Source organism: Xyrauchen texanus, chromosome 36, assembly GCF_025860055.1.
Source record: "Xyrauchen texanus isolate HMW12.3.18 chromosome 36, RBS_HiC_50CHRs, whole genome shotgun sequence".
Taxonomy (NCBI): Eukaryota; Metazoa; Chordata; class Actinopteri; order Cypriniformes; family Catostomidae; genus Xyrauchen; species Xyrauchen texanus.
Genome location: NC_068311.1, coordinates 4138444 through 4158068, shown reverse-complemented (window position 1 = coordinate 4158068; position 19625 = coordinate 4138444). Strand labels below are relative to the sequence as shown.

General features: G+C 38.1%; 1 protein-coding gene across 1 annotated transcript in view; it reads left to right on the top strand.

Moving 5' to 3' along the window:
- The first annotated feature begins 3651 nt into the window (after positions 1-3651).
- LOC127630075 (fatty acid CoA ligase Acsl3-like) overlaps positions 3652-19625 on the top strand; it is a 32841-nt gene continuing 16867 nt past the window's right edge. Inside the window, exons 1-3 of the mRNA XM_052107485.1 lie at positions 3652-4008; positions 9496-9673; positions 17735-17844. Of these exons, the coding sequence (XP_051963445.1) occupies positions 3652-4008; positions 9496-9673; positions 17735-17844 (645 nt within the window). The remainder of the gene's footprint in view (positions 4009-9495; positions 9674-17734; positions 17845-19625) is intronic.

Genomic DNA, 19625 nt, shown 5'->3' with positions numbered 1-19625 from the left:
TGAGCTTGATTAAATAAATGATTCGTTTAGAATGGGGAGGACGTCTTAAAATATTAAACTTGCAGGACGTTTTAATGATACAAAGACCTCTTATATACCAAAAGATCAAGGCAAATTTGGTTTCTCATGTCATGACCCCTTTAAACCAGGGTTGGACTAGGAAGAGAAATCGGCCCAGGATTTGACATCAAAACTGGCCCAAAAGTTGTTGGGTAGGGGGGTCCTTTTCTGTATATCGCTGCCCCCTTCGGCATATTGCGACACCATTTTGTGGCCCATTCTGCATAACGCAGCGGCTCATTTCAGCTTTGTCCTGGCTCTCCCGATAGCCAGTCCGCCCCTGTATGCCAGATTACCAATCCAGCCCTGCTTTAAACCCTCCAAAAATGTTACACATTTTCTTCCATTGTAAGTGCCTCACTGGAACCTTGATTTTTGCAGTTTTTAAAGAAAAGGAGGGACAAGTTGAAACTATTTGTTATGGTTATCAACATTATGCTGTTGATTGAATTTAACTTGTACTGAACCCAGAATATTCCTTCAAATCCACGGTTCTCAAACTGGGAGGCGTGTAGATTGATGATAAATTTACCTAAATCAAAAGATACAGTAAATACAATAAAAATGTATTGTCAAGATAAATGAAAATGAATAGCTTAATGGACCATATCTTTATGGCGTATATCTCAATTAAATATTTGTATTATTTATTTGTTTATATTTTTTCTCTAGATCAGTTCCGCATGCAAGTTGGCATGAGAGGCCGCTATTTAAGAACGGCGCGAGACCGCTCTCTAATTCACAGCAATCATGAAATACTGTATGACATCAACTGCTCACCCATTTCTGAGATCAATATTCAATAGCAATTTTGCTTGGCTTATTTCAAGGCTGTATACCCCTTAAGAATGTGCATTTAGTCTGCAAAGTTACAAAGCACAAAGTCCATGTCAAAAGGAGTTATTCTCTCCCAGAGGAAACACTGCTCCTGAACCGCCTGAAACACCTGGTTTGCAGTCCAGCCATTACTTCTGTGACATAGCTAAGTCACTGTCTAAGACATTTGCATAATGCCCACCTAAGGGCTACTTTGGCCCACCCTCAAACAAAGGTAGTTAGTGTTGAGTTGGGTTTGTGTTGTCGCGTTGTCGAGAAGACGCTGTTTTCTTCACTTTCTTTCTATGGACTTCCCAAGGCAAACGAAAATAAGAATCAGTGGTTAAAATTCATTTTTACCACTATTCCTCAACAGTACTACCACAACAATAACAAAATTGATGATCTCAAGAGTCTTTATCAGTGGTAAAGTGAGGAGGTTTACTTGTAATTACAAGCTGTAATGTTACGGTCGCTATCCAAGGTAGTCCACGGCTATCTTGTTCACTAACTCTCTAATACCCCCAGAAATGTCCAACCGGGAGTAAGCCTCTGATTTCTGTTCATAGCTCTGGCGACAAAAGTTCGGCTACACTCATTCCAGCAAAAGATGACTAACTTAGGCTACGTCTACATTCATCCGGATACTTTTGAAAATGGTGTTTTCGTCCACACTGACGTTTTCAAGCTTTTTCCAAAATTTGCTCGTCCGCACTGAAACGTAAGAAAATACGTATGCGGAAAATTCCCGCTGCTTGCGCGGTCTGAAACGCAATTGTCCTCGTGTTCCATCACCGGACACCAATTCCGAGTAAACTTCCCTTCGTCTTTGTAGGAATACAATGTGAAGGTTGCACAATAAAGTGACATTTTCATATTTAACAAGTTATTAAAGTGAGTATCAGACACAACAGCGCGGCTATAACACAGGCCACCATCTTGATTGTTTTGGTTCGATAGATCACATATCACATGACTAAAAATGTGTCATCGTTTTCCAAAGCATCCATTTTCACAGTCCACACTACAATGCGAAAACAGCAAATTTATCCACTTTGGAGTGCGTTTTCAAAAAGCTCTTTTCGTGGACAAAAACGGCATCTCAATGTGGACGGAAAGCCAAACCGGAGAGAAAAATATACGTTGTCAAACTAAAACGTATTGGTGTCGACTAGGCCTCAGACGCACTACAAAGCATCTTTTACTTAAAGCTTTGTTAGGTTCACAATAATCAACAGCTTACTTGGTCCCGAGTTACATTACCGTGATATAGAGAAATTACACAGTTATAACATCACAATCTTACATCTGAAACGTAAGCTACAAAATAAAAAATGACCACTGTGAAACGTCTTGCTTGCGAATCTGGTTCAGGGCGATCAGCTTGTTCTTCCAAACTTTCATTATTGGACTTGGGCTCGAACTGGTATGGCAAAACCAAGGCCATTGTTACCATAGTTACACTAGTGTTTACAACTGCTCAGGAAGCCTTGAACTTGCTTATGATAAGGGGCGTTACATTTCTGACACGCGCTCTGAGCGGTTGACCAGTCATAACATACTGGATCAGCTGACCAATCAGAGCAGAATTGGCTTTTCGGAAAGGGGGATTTAAAGAGACAAGAGCTACAACAGAGCGTTTCAGACAGATGGTGAAAAGAGGTGCTGCAGCAATGTACATTATGAGAAAAATTATGTGTTTTTTAAACATGAACGCACGTAAACCTATTCTAGTAGATCCCCAAAACTAAAATCATGAACCTGTAAATGAGCATAATATGGGCTCTCTAAGACTTTGAAAACCCCTGCTCTAATGCATTTTCTCAATGGGCATTTTAATGGATAGTTGCATCAATTATATTATTGCAGTTGGAAGTCTTTACCATAACATGGAGTTGATGCATAAATAACACAATTATGATTTGCATTTCTTCCTGTCAGACAAAAATGAACACTGCACTTTTGTTGCCCTTTCTAGAAAATACTGCACAGTTAGCTCTTCCTAATAAAAATAGTGAGGATGAGCTAGGCTTTATTGATTGTGAAAATGACATTGATAATCTTTTTTAGTTTGAAGGAGTTCCAAGTGTATAAAAACATCAATTCATCATTTTAGTTTTTTTTATTTAAAGGAAAATGTATCGTTTTTAACCATATTTAAAAAATATATATATTTCTCAAAGTATTTTTATTTCTGCTATTAGAGCAAATGTTGGTCACAAAATCAAATGGGAAAATATTTTCAACCATTACATTAAAAACACAAGTTGTTTTGTACTTTTTGGAGCTTGACAGTCAGGTCTTATATTGTGTTCCAACAAGTAACAACATATGGGTTCAGAACAACATGAGGGTGAGTAAATAATGACACATGCCAGTACACATATGTTGTTAGATGTCACCTTTCCCCTACTTTTGGATTTGTGGTCAAATCTGAAATCTGGGCTGAAAGCATAAACTCACCAGTTGTTACACACCTCTGTTTCTCCTTTCTAATCTGTCTATCCTCGAACGATTGCATGCTTTCTTTGTTGAGGTGGGCAGGCTTAATAGGGTCAAAATTGTGTAATTTCCATTGGATGAGTAATCATCAATGGAATGCTCTGATACATTTAGTCTCATGTTTTTGTGTGTGTTTCAGTGCATGCAGGGACAACTGATTAACTACCAAGTCATCCGAACACCATTGACCGGTCATAACAGAGAAGGTAAAACAGAAGAGGAGGTGTAATACAAGGACATCAGAACACAGCCTTCATCTTTCCAAGAGTCAGTATGCGGTTAAAACAAGATGTTAGTCCAGTAGTTGTTGTCATATTTAGATTGGTGGTTTGGCTGTATTCTCTCATCTCGTACCTGCCTTACCTGTTACTGAGATCGTCTGATTCGGAATCGTTCTCCGAGTGCACACGGAGACTGAAAGCCCTTTCCATGACTGGAGACCCAGCGGGACCCTACCGGGATGTTGGAGCTTTGAGAGGGCTGGCCACTAGTCTTCAGCCAGAAGTGAACACACTGGATCGGATGTTTGAGTTGTCAGTAGGCCGCTATCCTGATCGTGACTGTCTGGGCACAAGAGAGCTGCTGAGCGAGGAAGACGAGGTTATAGAGGATGGAAGAGTCTTCAAAAAGGTGTGTGTGTGTGTGTGCGTGTTTGACACTTTTAAAAATATTTGTAGCATTAAAGTTTTCCCCTTTTCTTTTCTTGCACCAGTTGTCATTTTGACATGAACATATTCCATCCTATTCCAAGTTAATTCTGGGCGAGTTCACTGAGATATTACAATTCTGTCGATTTACTCACCCTCATGTTGTTCCAAACCTGTATACAATACTTCTTGGAACACAAAAGTGAGTAAAAATACATTTTGAAGAATGTTCACGCTGCTCTTTTCCATACAACTGAAGTATACAGTGACTACGGACTGTCAAGCTCCAAAAAGAATGATAAAAGCACCATAAAACTAGTCTTCCGAAACCAGACGATAGCACAATAATTTGCACATATTCAGAGGTGCCGCAACAGTTGGACATCAATGATAGATTATGCCATTGGTTCTCGCAGGTTTCATCACAGATGGTGAAACGCCACAACGCTTAAATGTTCACATACACAAATGGCATTTGGAAGCATATAGCACCTTACATTTTAGTCTGTTTCTCACACAAAGATATCATATGGCTTTTGACAGGATATTGACAGAGATTGTTTTCTGATTTGATTCAATTCCAATTCACAAGCGCCGATAAATGTTATATATTTCCATTATAATGTCCATTTTTCTTACATATGAAAATGTCTCTCAGCTACAAGGTTATTATCGTTAACGAAAACGATTACTAAGACGAAAACTAGCAGTGATAATTTATTTCTGTGATTTTTTTAATACTTAATGAATTTGAAATGGATATATTTGTAGACTAAGTTCTCAGCTAATGAACCATGTAAGGAAAAATTATGTTTATTCAACATGTGTCTCACTGTAATTTGTGTGAACTCCATCAGGCACACTTAAAAGCATTTTAATTTATTCACTCATCAAGAGTGTTAAGTCTTTAATTATCTAATAATGGTGTGCCGTAAAGGAGTTAAGTGATGAAATACATTCTATCAGGAAGACTCGCAGACTTCCGTGAAATTTAAAAAACTTTTATTTGATGAATATAAAACAGAAAGGTAATGTCTCTCTTTGGCGTAAGCCCCGTCTGGCGGTCTGAAGAAGTTGTACTCTGAACCATCATATCCTGCCGGAGATAGGAGGCAGGGGCGAGGAGCCTACCCCCATGCAGGACGGGACTCAACTGGTGGTGGTGGAGTGGAGGAGGTTGCCGTGTTAGCACACTGAATCAGCAATGTGATCGATTGTGAGCAGACTTATAAAGCAATGGCTTCCATGTGATTGGCTAGGAGTTACCCAGCTAATGGTGCGTTGATGTACAGCAGCTAGTCTTCCCGCTAGAACTACACTGCGCTTACATTTCTATAAAATATCTTTTCAAAACATTCGTACAGAGTTGACAAAATTGAATCACACATTTTTTTCCCATCTTAACCATGTGTTGTACTCTGGAGTCATTTAGTTTTTTTGCTTTGTTGAAGCTGCCTCTATAACCTAAACTAAAATGTCAAAATCAATCCCACAATTCTTATTTCAATTATCACAATGGGATGACTGTGTTGACAAGTTGAAGCTGTGACCACAGAGACTTAAACATCGTCAAAAACATTTAAAAAACCTCACATTTACCAGACCACGAGTCCTACTGTTGCATCCACCATGAGCAGGAAGTGGGAAAGGGATACTCATACTTTATAGCTGATGGTGACTTGTCTATTTATTCGGGATTATAAAAAATAATTGACATAAAGTGAGGACACAGCTTTGTTTTTTATGGAAAATATTGTTTAAATTTTACTTTATGTATTGTTTGATATCTTACAAATCCCTACCTTTCATTATATAATTATATTAATGAATTTGTTGCATTTTTAAACACTTTGTTTTTGCAGTTTAACATTATGACCTCTTGCTTAGTTCAGGTTAAGTTACATGTGCTTTCCAAATGTAGAGAATGCATTTAAAACAGTTCTAATTAAATTATTTAAAAATGTAAGTAATGAATGCCCTGAGTATACACATTTCCTTTAGATTGAACCTTTTCACTATTTTTTACATAGAGGACTTTTATATGCAGGACATGTTTTGTCCCTTATCTCAAGAATTTCTGATTATCGTTAACTAGTATAAAAATATAAACCAGAGTTTTCAAAAACACGAAAACGTAACTGAAAATACAAACGTGCACTATAATTCGAGAGCAAGCTAAATAAAATCATGAAGAAAATGACTAAATCTCTCAAGCCGAATTTCTCAGTGTTTTCTTCAAAAAGAACCGGCAAGCGGCCATCTGACCCTTTAATTCAACCAACCACTGTTTACCTGCATACGTGATGAGGCCGTCAATCTGTGCACATACCTGTAAATACAACCTTATTGTAAAGTGTTACAGATAATATTTTGGGGTGCCATAACGGTTAAACTAAAACTGTACTAAAATTAATCAAATGAGAAATGTCAATTTTCAAAAGATAAAAATGAAATAAAATCTATTTATGCACCATTAACACAAAATGAAATAAAAATAAAATCTAGTGAATTTTTTTGAACCATTATAACCCTGCTCGGCTAATGCTGTGAACTATAAAGGAAGCCTTCTAACTTTGTACATTACAATTGCTATTTATTTACCAGATATTATTATTATTATTATTATTTAACAGATATTCTATGTATTTGATAATCATTAACAGAAAAGAGCAAGTGATAAGATCGATCTTGGGTTTTTAAGAATCGGGATTGTTCAAATGAAGATTCCGATTAAATAGAAAATCAGTATTTTTTCCCAGAGGTCTTTTAATAGAGCACACAAGTCATACGGACTACTTTTACTCTGTATTTTCTGTTCTTTTTGGAGCTCGACTCACTGTCTACTTTTTTATATGGAAAAGAGCAGCTTGGACATTTTGCTAAAACATTTTGTGCGTCACAGAAGTGAGAATCACATGGCTTTGAAGAGTGACATGAGTGTGAGTAAATGATGTCAAAATGTCCTTTTGGTTGAACTATTCCTGTAAACAAGCTGTTTTGTAAATGTTAATATTTAAATGAGGGAGGTAATATGTTAAGTATACTGTCTACACGATGTTGCGTTCTTTTGTACTGGATTGATATGTCTAATTGATTGCACGATCTGATCTGCCACATGCAACTGCGTTTGTTTTTGTTCCAGACTGGGAAACTATCCACTGTCCATATGATTGTCTATATGACTTTTATGTTACTGTTCTTTATAGTGAAGCTTCCTTGAGCCCTGAATAGACGCTATATAAATTAAACATATTATTATTAATTAGGTCATTGTTGTTATGTGATGATTTCTGAATTACTATTTTTATTTTTGTAATTTTTTTTGCAGCTTAGTTTTAATAAATGGTCAGAGTTGACTAGAATGGGAGATTTGCATTGCGCTCTATGCGTGTGTATGCATTGAAACATTTTACCGTATTTCAAAGGATCAAGGAAAGTTGCGTTTCCCATGAAATGACCCCTTTAAATGAGTGAGCCTGCCACTGACTTGCAACATTTGAATGATTTCTCAGTTCTTGTGTTAATCCTATTGTTCAGTGCTTAAGTCTGAGCGGCTCATGCACACTTCACTGGCAGCAGTAATAATATTCCCTTGTTACTGATGTTTCTCAATGAAAGCTTATAAACGTGCTGCTGTTGGACAAGATGGAAAGAGCCGCTTTATGTATCTCAAATGATTGTTGCATTTGTATTGCTTGATAAATTAGCTTTTTTGCTAACATTATTTTAGAGACCCGTCTGTTTGTCCTGATTTGTTTGAATGGACTCTTTTTCACAGACTATAATGGCGGGTGTCCTTGTTAGAGCAGCATACGTTTAATAAACCTTCTCCTATTTTCAGTGTTTTTATTATTTATTAATATACATTTATAATAACATTAATCTTTGTTTTACTAGTTAGTACTGCTGTGATGGGGTTTCTAATACAGCTGCTGAGGGATGACAGTAAATTTAGCATCTCTCTTCTTTCTTGTTGTAATAATCTCTTTTTAGTTTTTTACTACTTTTGGAAAGTCATGGAAATGCAATAGTGGATTTTCTGAGCAAATCTGAACTCAAAAATAATATTTGCTGTGGTCTCCCACTTATCGCTATAGAAGTTAAGGGGCGTAGATTTAGGTAGGGATGATAGGGACATGTCCCTACCAACTTTGAGAAAATTGGAAATGTCCCCACCAACATTTGGGCAATTTTAATCCTTAAAATGAATAAGGATCCTCCATGATCCTTAATGAAAAAGCAGAATCCTCCATTGGGCTGCATACAAAACATATGCTTGTTATGCAGCCCAATGGAGGATTCTGCTTTTTCGGCCCGTAAGCACCCTCTTGAGGAAGACAAATGTAACATTTGAACAGTTGTGACTGAGGGGCAGGATTTTAAGATGCCAGTAAAACTCCCAATAAATGTGTTTGTGATCACAAAAGTCGTTTGTTGTAAGCCTGAAGCCTACTTTGCTCAGGAGGCCTACTTTTTCAGATATAAATGCAAGAATATATAACAAAATCAATATGAGGAAAGATTAAGTGGTAGGAAGGGGAGTTGGAAAGCAGAAAGTGGGGGGAAAACATCAATTTTCATTCTCCCCACAATTTGTTTATCTTTAGATGCATTTTGCACATGTACATTGTTAGTTTACTCTACTCTTTGTTTAATGCTGGATAACACATTTAACAGAAGGTCACTTCATGTCCCTTGGATATCATTGTCTCGAGGAAAATCTGATTTTGACCCATTTCCAGACTGACTTTCTCGCATTTTCTTATTACCAAAATGTTTTAATATTGTCATTGCTATATGTCCCTACCAACTTTCAAACCACACCAAACCTACACCCTTGATAGAAATTAAACTCGCTATAGTTTACTTCCGTCTTTCAAATCTGTCATAGTCCATAACATCTGAAACAAAAACATCTAATGGTCTGCAGAGTATTACATTTTTCCCCCAGAAGTCCACTTATAATGTTAGTCAAGGTGTCTTGCACCAACTACTGGGGCAGTGGTGGCTCAGTGGTTGAGGCTCAGGGTTACTGACCAGAAGGTCGGGGGTTCAAGCCCCAGCACCACCGAGATGCCACTGTTGGGCCCTTGAGCAAGACACTTAACTCCAGGTTGCTCCGGGGGAATTGTCCCTGTAATAAGTGCACTGTAAGTCCCTTTGGATAAAAGCATCTGCCAAATGCATAAATGTAAAATGTAAATGTAACTACTATATACATTAGTCTTACATAACCATTTTGCATCCTCTTTTTGACCCTTTGACCTCTGATTCTGTACATTTTTAAGACTTCAGTATGTAAAAGCTGCCTCAAGTCTCCATCTGTTGTGATTATATAATGAACCAATAGGAGGAGCTGTTGATCTATAATGTTGTGCAGTCTAATCCAACAGCAGGAAAGAGATGCAACATAAAGGAAAGAACAGGGAATGATCTCATTGACCTGGGAACTCTTTCTTTCTCTCTGTAGGTGATTTTGGGAGAGTATCGCTGGATGTCGTATGATCAGATGTATAAAGCGGTGAACGCGTTCGGGAGCGGTTTGGCCGCTCTGGGGCAGAAACCTTTCAAAAACATTGCCATATTCTGCGAGACTAGGGCTGAGTGGATCATAGCAGCACAGGCCTGTTTCATGTATAACTTCCCATGTGAGTCACACACACACACACATATTTTAAAATAAGGGTTCTTCAATGGTTCTTTAGAACCAGCACAGAACCCTCTTCTTATCAAGAACCATTTTTGGTCATATAGGGTTCTTGAGTTGGCTTTTTGAACTTCTTTACAGCATGAGTTCATTGATGGTTTTTTAAAGGCAAGCATCTAATACATTGAAAAGAAATTTTGGAGTGTAGTTTACTCAAAGACTAGCAGAAATTGCTAGTAAATGCAACACATTTTTTCCAGTGAAGGCTACATCCAATTCTTGGTGGGTTTAATTAGAAATTCTCAAATATAGTTTTGAGAAAACTCTATTTTTTGGATTTTTTTTTACTGAAAGGGCACCTATTATGCCCCTTTTCACAAGATGTAATTTAAATCTTTGGTGTCCTCAGAATGTGTCTGCGACGTTTAAGTTCAAAATACCCTACGGATCGTTTATTATACCATGCTGAAAATACCAATTTTTGGGTGGGAATAAAAAATGAGCTGTTTTTGTGTGTGTGTGTGTGTGTGTGTGTGTGTGTGTGTGTGTGTGTGTGTGTGTGTGTGTGTGTGTGTGTGTGTAAATGCAAATGAGCTGGTGCGCCCCGCCCCATATCCAGAATAGGGTGGAGTTTTGACATCTCTGCTTCGGATAACTAGACATCATAAGCAATATGACTGACAGTGAAAATAGTGGTGTTCAGTCCTATGTGTTTGAACCGGAGTCAGACACTGATGAGGGAGAGACTCCATCAGAAGTAACAACTTTAAGAATGAATCGGGAAGTTTCTGAATGGTTATTTGATACATTTTTTTCAGCAGTTTTGCAATGATGGATGAGCAACACACACACACACACAAATACTGTTTCAATGCTCGCTATGCGCTATAACTAAACAACACACAAACAAACATGTCCGTCGGCAGTGTCGTGGCGGGGCCTGTACAACGTGAAATCACGTTGTACAGAATCTGCGAATGGCTTGTTCTGAGACGGTGCTTATGATTAATGGGGATTTAAAAAAAAGGACTGGGTGGATTTTTATCATTGTAGGGTGGTTGTGTCCACACACTGCCAACACACATTTATGTTCAAACACTATGTATAAGTGAATTTTGCATAGTATGTCCCCTTTCAAATGTTGCTCTGAATTGAGCCTTGCTTTTAAAAATGCACTGGCATTTCAAATCTTTTGTAACAAACTTAATCAAGTACCACATTACCACACCACTAAATTCATGCCATGTCATTTATTTGACAACATCACTTTGCATTATTGGTGATAGAAACCAGATTCTATAAAGAGAGCAGCAGTGCATGCTGGGAACATTAGCTTCAAAAAGTTAAGAAAATGTACTTATTTTATATACCCTAAGAAATATATTCAAATTAGAAAATTAATATGACAAGATTTTCTACTTTAGGATTGATTCATGATGACACATTGTAAATATAACAAACAATCATAAATAATATTTACTGAGAATCTAGAACATTTATTTTTTACATGTTTGAATTGAGTTCAAATGTACAATTTACTTACAATTTTCAAGGTCACGCTTAACAATCGTGCGCCCTTCGGGACATTTTTGTCTTTTTTCATTTAATTTTTTTTTTTAATCATTTTGGCCGTGTTAATGCCTTTGGCATAAATCTTGCCAAGGGTGTGTATTTTTGGGGAAATTTTGACATTTCAACCTCAGTTCTTATAATACAGTGGTTTCCAAACTTTTTACAGTGGCATACCCCACCAAACATTCAACATCATTTCACGTACCCCTCTCTAACGCATACACGAGGTATTTTGAAAATATGTATATTTAACATAATTATTGTATTTGTAAAACGTCCCCCTTTTATTAAACATGTTATATTTGTGCATTTTTTTACATGTTATATTAATCATATACGTATATTGAATAAATGGCTCACCGATTGAGATGGGAATGCTAAATATGATATAACTGCATAACTTGAAAACTACCCCCTCAAGAATAGTTTTCAGTTCGGTTACTGGAATTGCGCATCATTGCAGGTACGGCATTGCTGGCCGAATTCCAGCATTGCGTGTACGTTTCTGTGCAATTGCGCGGTCAGCTCAAGGTGCTTTTTATGTCACATTTAGCAACGTTGAGCTCATTTGCTGAAAAAACATCATGCAACAATGTAAAATCAAGTCTCTAGTGTGTGAGCAAATGTGAGTGAAAATTACTGCGTGTGACTGTGGAAAACTATTTAGCCGCTCTGGATGTCTGACTCCTGTGAACTGATACCATCAGAATCAAAACTCCCTATGCATCTAACATTAAATACAAAATCGTGGACGACTGACATGTGTGAGTCTGGTCAAACATTGAAGTATCAATTTTACTTGCTATCACTAAGCTACGTCACCTAGCAGTGTGCTGAGCTGGTTAAAAAAAATGAACACGTGTGACGCATGAGCAGATGCATTTTTTTTTAACCGCGAACGTTAGGGTTATTTAATTGCATATTTATCTGAACTTTGTGACACCATAAAGTGTCATAATACCATTTTGGTGTTTCTATACTAGAGGGCACACAAAATTATTTTTGCCAGTGAGAAATACATAAACTGGGTTGGAATGTTATTTTCGACTGCGATGAAATTGAAAGAATGGTAAATCTCAGAATTGTATTTGCACATTGCACCAGGGGGTACGTGTTTGGGAAACACTGCTATAATATATCTATAATACACTGTGTACACAAAATAGTTACACTCAGGACCTTCAGGACAAAAATGTCCCAGTTGAAACCCATTAAAACGGCAATATTTGATCCCAGTGCCATTAAAGCATAAAATCATGAATTATATGATATTATGCTTTCATTCCAGAGCCCTGGCTTCAAAATAAAAAAAAAAATTATTTTCCACCAGATGGCGCCATTTTTCTCATGTTTAGCCTATGGAGCAAATACATACTTTTTTCCTATTTTCTGTTTGGGTATTATAGAGCACTGCAGGCCAATTGAATAAATGATGTGTGTGTGTGTGTGTGTGTGTGTGTGTGTGTGTGTGTGTGTGTGTGTGTGTGTGTGTGTGTGTGTGTGTGTGTGTGTGTGTGAGAAAATCAACAGTGGCATTATGTAAACAAACTGGCATTACCTGTCTGGAGGACAAAACAAAAACATGTGCAAAAATCCCTTAGACTTGCATTGGAGGAATCGAAGCCATATCTAGAATCCAGAATATCATAGAGACTAGGGGGTGGACTCTTTGACTTGGGCCAGTGAAGAACCACCCACAACCCCCTAGCATCATGGAAGCAAGTTTTGCACATATAGTACAAACACCCTTCACATTTTCCTCTGAAATTGCAAAAGGATATAAACACACTACATACACACTGTTATTACTCACACAGAGGGAAAATCTCTCACCCCCCACGTGTACAGTATGCAAGTCCATAGCTAGACTTTTTCCATATTTATACGTAATTTAAGTGTTTATTTGTTTACACTTGGGGTGTCAATCTATTAAAAAAAATTATCGAATTAACTGCATGATATGCTGAATAATGAATCGAAATTAATCACATATATAAACAAATTTGCAGAGAAAGCCAATACTTTAATGTCAAAACAATATCTATGACAAAAATGAATGCAAAATCATTAGCTTTCTATTTTCCCCCAAATGCAGTTAAGAGTTTAGCGGTACATTCTCTCACTAGCACCACTGGTTTGAATGTAAGCACATGTTCTTATCTTGTGTTGTTGCTAGTGTCAAGCAAGTCTGAGTGTGGTTTGTTGTCTGTGCAGCTGGAGTTTCACTTACTGCCCCCTGCTGAAAACAGGTGGTACTTCAAACTTGAATTGCTCGGATGGCCGGAATATTCATAATTCAAGGTCCGGGAACATGATTAATTGCGCTACACATAATTTTTATATATATTTAATCACACTTAATTAATGCATTAAATCATCAGCCCTAGTTTACACATAAAATAGTGGGTCTATGTTTGTGCAATAATACAGGTTTGTATGCGTGCATGTGTTATAAATTGTGTGTAGATCAGCTTGTCCTCATTGCACTGTTGTTATATAAATGTGCCTTCCCCTCTTCCTCTTTTCCTTCCTCCTTGTTTTGTTTCTTTAACCTCCTCTATAGTGTCTAACAGCGACGTGATTTTTCTCAGCTCAGTGGCGCATCCCTAAACGCACACTCACACGGGTGAATCTTATGAAACCTGCCTAAAATATGTCCAGGTCATATTTCATCCCAAAATTAAAAGAAAACAAAAATAAGAAATTAAAACGTATTCAATAAAATGAACCTATTTATAGGAGCATTAAGATTATTGACATCAAATTTGGGGATGAGCGTTTCGATATGTCCTAATTTCTTTTTCAATAGGAAATGCATCAACACAGGAAAGAAAATCATGCTCATCGAGCAATTTCATGGGGTCTTTAATGATCATGAAAATAATGTCGCAATGCAAAAAATCTTAATGATCTGGACATATGAGATTTACCCCACTGTGTCTGTCACATACATGCAGTCTCGCACAGACACACACAGTTTGTCTGACTTCTGCACCCTGGTGTTTCTGTCAACATCAGATGCTCACGTACTGAATGTCATCCGGTCTAAGAGTGTGTGTGTGTGTGTGTGTGTGTGTGTGTGTGTGTGTGTGTGTGTGTGTGTGTGTGTGTGTGTGTGTGTGTGTGTGGAGAGTGGCTGTGTATTCAAATGTTTTGTTACAAACATGTTAATGTGTATGTCAGAGTTTTGTATGCGATAAGACTAGTTTAGATATAGTGGGGTCCAAAAGACTACATTGTATATCTAAGATTTCTGCATTTTAATCCTCTTAAAGTTTTAGTATTCGTAATGGTCACTAATCAAAAAAGAATGTTTGTGCAAAGGAGTTAATATGCTCAGTTTCACCAAAGGTCAGACTCTCTTGCTTCCGTTGAAGTACTCAAGATGCTCTTTGGATCATTCGCATATCATGCCGGATTACATGGATCATGGGGTTTTGTTCATGCTAGCTCGAGCTCATGCTGTCATTAAAAGTTGTATCACGCTCATAATTAGTTTTCAATTGAAAATGAATATAAGATAGACGCAATTTCACTAGCGGTCTCAGACTTTTGGACCTTTTGTACGTACGTACGTGTGTGTGTCTGTTGTTGTTTCCGTGGTGATGTCCTCTCTGTTTACGTCTCACGGCTGAAGTGTCGCGCCCTCCGGCAGTGACGCAGACTGATGATGTCACAGAACACAGCTCAACGACCCCCCTGTTCTCTCAGTACAGCCTTCTGACGCTCTCTGCACACGTGAAAGAGACAGACACATGTCATTGTAGGTACATGTGATTGTTCATTCTGTATACTGTGCTGTTGGTCAGTAATGTAAATTTTATTAGACACACATTAGACCACTTGAGATTCAGTGTAACAACTACATTGTGTTGCAACACATTGTTATAGCCCACTTGACCATTTAACAGAAGATGTAGTTCCCCCTTGTGTCAAAATCTACTTATAACCTTGTTAAAGCAACTGACAATGCATAATGTACATTTTCTGTTTTGAAATGTGTTTAGTGAATTAAAAAAAAAAAGTATTGTTTATTTCTGCCATTCTCGTTTGCTATTGAATAGTAAATTGTTTTATATGTATGTGCCCTGTAGATAGAGGCATTGGTATCTGCCATAAAAAAATGATCATTCAACCACTAGTCCTGAGTAACAGCACAGTATATGAATAACAAGTCTTATCATTTCACATTTACAGTATTGGACAGTACAGATTACTTAAAAGAATAGTTCACCCAAAAAAAAATTATTCTCTCATCATTTGCTCACCCTCATGCCATCCCAGATGTTTATGACTTTCTTCTGAACACAAACAAAGATTTTTAGAAGAATATTTCAGCTCTGCTGCCGGTCCTTTCAATGAAAGTGAATGGTGACCAGACCTTTGTAGCTCCAAAAATCACATAAAGGCAGCATAAAAGTAATCCATACAACTCCAGTGGTTAAATCCGTGTCTTCAGAATCGATATGATAAGTGTGGGTGAGAAACAGATCAATATCTAAGTTAATTTTTACTATAAATCTCCACTTTCACTTTCATTTTCAGAACTTTCTGCACAGGCCTTAAAATGAAACCCAAACCCAACCCTACCCAGCCTGAAAGGTACCATCATATTTTAAGCCCAAACCCGAAATCTCTCAATGTCTTTATAATTCCTTCTCCTAACAAGTACTGTTGCGATAGGCTGTATTTTATGTTAGCATCGTAGCCAACCTTCGTAACCGTATTGAAACAGTAAACATATACAGTTTTATCAAGGCACAGTAGACCCTCAGTCAGGGGTGTAGATTCCAGGGGGGATGGGAGGAAGGTAACCCTCCCAATAATCAAAACAAGCAAGTACAACCCCCCAATATTTACACCATGATCAATGGAAACATGTAAATGCTTTACGATGCAACCCCCTCAAAGTTCAAGCCAAATCTACGCCCTTGCCTTACCGTTTATCAAGCGCTGTCTTTGCTTGGTGCAGAACAATCTGGAATAATATGAAACAACGCAATAGCCTCTATACAGTCTGAAGTTGTTTAGAACTTTGTGACACCTGCGCTAAAAATCAATCGAGATGCAGCATAACGAATGAAACCGAGCACGGGTGTCTCAACGTTATCTTTATCTTGACACAGTGTCAAAAATATGCGGTCCTGCAGGAAATGCTGAAGAAACAGCAAGATGCGGTGCAACATTCAAAGACATTCGTCCAGCATGTGTTTACACAGGAAACAATGGGAAAACAGTTCAGATGCATGCAAATCTCGTTCAGTGTGAAAGGCTCTTAACTCGTCCGTTTGCAAGCGTCTGTGAGTGAGAGTGTGTGCACGAAACAAGTTTGGTAGGGCTGTTTTTTTTTTTTTATTATTATGACAAGCCTGAACCCAACCCGAACCTGAAGTCCTACTTGACAAACTGACTTAAACCCGGCCTTAAACCAACAGGCTCTCAGGTCCCATCGGGTACGAGTCGGGTTGAAGACCTCTACTGAACAGGCACCACATGTGACTTTTTGAGATGTGAAAGTGAAAGTGGAGATTTATGATGACAAAGGACTTAAATATTGTTCTGTTTCTCATCCACACTTATGTCGATTCTGAAGATATACTGTAGATTTAACCACTGGCATCATATGGATTACTTTTATGTTTCCTTAATGTGATTTTTGGAGCTACAATGTTCTGGTCACCATTCACTTGCATTGTAAAGACCTACAGAGCTAAAGTATGTTTTTAAAAGTAGTCGGTCAAATCTGAAATGTCATACAAATCTGGAATGCAAGAGGTAAATGATGAGATGATTTTTGGGTGAACCTTCTTGTGAATAAGAAAACATAAAAGTCTTTAGTTGGAGGACAGACATTATGTAGGACTTTGGCTGTTTTGTAAAAATGCTTTCCCAGGTTTCTGCTGCCATTACAGTTTGGGAAATAGAAGCAAATATTTCTAATGAGGAAAACAGCATGAGTATGACCCCAAAGACTCAGAGGTCACTGCCACATTGTGACCTTTTCCTGGCAATAAGAAATGTGATTATATAGATGTCGGTAATGTCGAGCTGAGTCATCTTTCTTGATAAGGCTTTCTGAAGCTTTGATCCAGAAGAAAATTTCACATTTCACAATGCTCCACGCAATGCTTGGAAATGCCAGACAAATACCCATAACTACAGAGGCCCAGAGAGGCCATGGTTTGTTTATTTTGCTCTCTTGATATCATGAGATGATTAATCATTGTCTTGGTCTCAGGATATCAAAAGTTACAACTTGTATAATTTTGGAATTTTGACTTTGTAATCCATCATCTTGTTTGGAAGACCTTCAAAAATGTTTAAAGAGTGTCCAACAAAAATGTTTGAATATAATTCATACTGTGTGCATCTGCATGCTTTTGTGGAAAACGACATACCTCATGTGTGTGTGTGTGTGTGTGTGTGTGTGTGTGTGTGTGTGTGTGTGTGTGTGTGTGTGTGTGTGTGTGTGTGTGTGTGTGTGTGTTAGTGGTAACTCTTTACTCTACTCTGGGAGGTCCTGCTATCATTCATGGACTCAATGAAGCTGAAGTTTCCCATATCATCACCAACAAAGAACTACTGGACACCAAACTCAAGGTGATTAGACAAAGTCTGTTTTTATGAAACAACCTACAGCACAGTAAGTACAATGTAAAACCTAAAAGAATATGCTTAAGGAAGTTTTACCAAAGTAAAAAAAATCACAAAATAAACCTAAAAACATTAGGGACCATACAAACTGATCACGTTTTTGCATGTAAACATTAAATACTGTAGATGGACCTCTATTTTGTTTTATGGGTATGCCCAATTCCCAGTGCGCTTTTAAGTCCTTGTGGGGGCGTGGTGACTCGCCTCAATCCGGGTGGCGGAGGACAAATCTCAGTTGCCACCATGTGTGAGACCGTCAATCCATGCATCTTATCATGTGGCTTGTTGAGCGTGTTACCGCGAAAACATAGCGCATGTGGAGGCTTCATGCCTCCACTGCATCCACGCCCAGCTCACCACGTCCCCCCCAAGTGTGAACCACATTATAGCGACCACGAGGAGGTTGCCCCATGTGACTCTACCCTCCCTAGCAACCGGGCCAATTTGGTTGCTTAGGAGACCTGGCTGGAGTCACTCGGCACGCCCTGGATTCGAACTCACGACTCCATGGGTGGTAGTCAGCATCAATACTCTCAGAGCCACCCAGGCCCCCCATGATGGACCTCTTTTATGATTATCTTTTTAGATGTACACTCAAGGATATAGCTCATTAGTTGAACTTGATTCAGTTGTGGTTTGAAATGAGTTTCTTAACTTAAAATTACTGTGTAATCTCAACACAAACACTTTGTGTAGAAAGAACCTAGTTGAATTGGGTAAACCCAACATAATTAGTTGTGTCGATAAACTCAAATAAATATGTTTTATTTCTTTATGTACTAAAGTGAAAGTAAATGTTAGCATACTAAATACATGCTGTTTAGAAGCACTACATCGAGTAGTTTAGTAACTACTGTATGTTATGGTTAGCACAGCATTTGCGATCAATCAGTTTCATGTATGTCATCTATCTGTCCTCATCATTAGCTCAAGCTCCACTCTTCACCACTATGGTAACCCCTAAAACTCCAACATAACAGAAACTCTTCTAAATATCAACATAACCAATCATTAAACACTAACAAGTATCTCCTTTTATATACATCTTGCACACAAATAACACTTGTTTTAAACATTTACTCTCCATATCGAGTCACATGGAAAGCATGCTGGGAAATGGAAATCTCCTGCACAGTTTCTTCAATACTAAAAATGGTAAAACTCTCATTATTTACTCACCCTTATGTCCTCTAAAACTCAAAACTTTCTTCTATGGAACACAAACAAGTATGTATGTGGTCAACCTCTAAAAACAGCATAAAGGATGCATTCAAATAATCCATATGACTCGAGTGGTTTAATCAATGTCTTCTAAAGAGATACGATCTGTTGTATCGTGCACACATTCACACACCAATGACGGCAGAGCTGCCACGCAAGGCACTAGCCTGCCATTGGGAGCAACTTGGGGTTCAGTGTCTTGCCCAAGGACACTTCGGCATGTGGAGTCATGTGGGCCAGGAATCGAACGGCCAACACTGCGATTAGTGGACAACCCGCTCTACCAACTGAGCCACAGCCACCCCAAGTCAAGCGCGAGAATACCTGAACAAGCTTCTCGTGTAAATGCAAAGGAGAGTTAGGTGGAAGTGAATTGTTTTTTGGTGAATAAGAACTGATTGTTTGCTTTGTTTCTCACCCAAACCGATCCAAATCGAAGACATGGATTAAACCACTATGTCATATGGATTATCTTTATGCTGCTTTTTTGTTCATTTTGGAGCTTG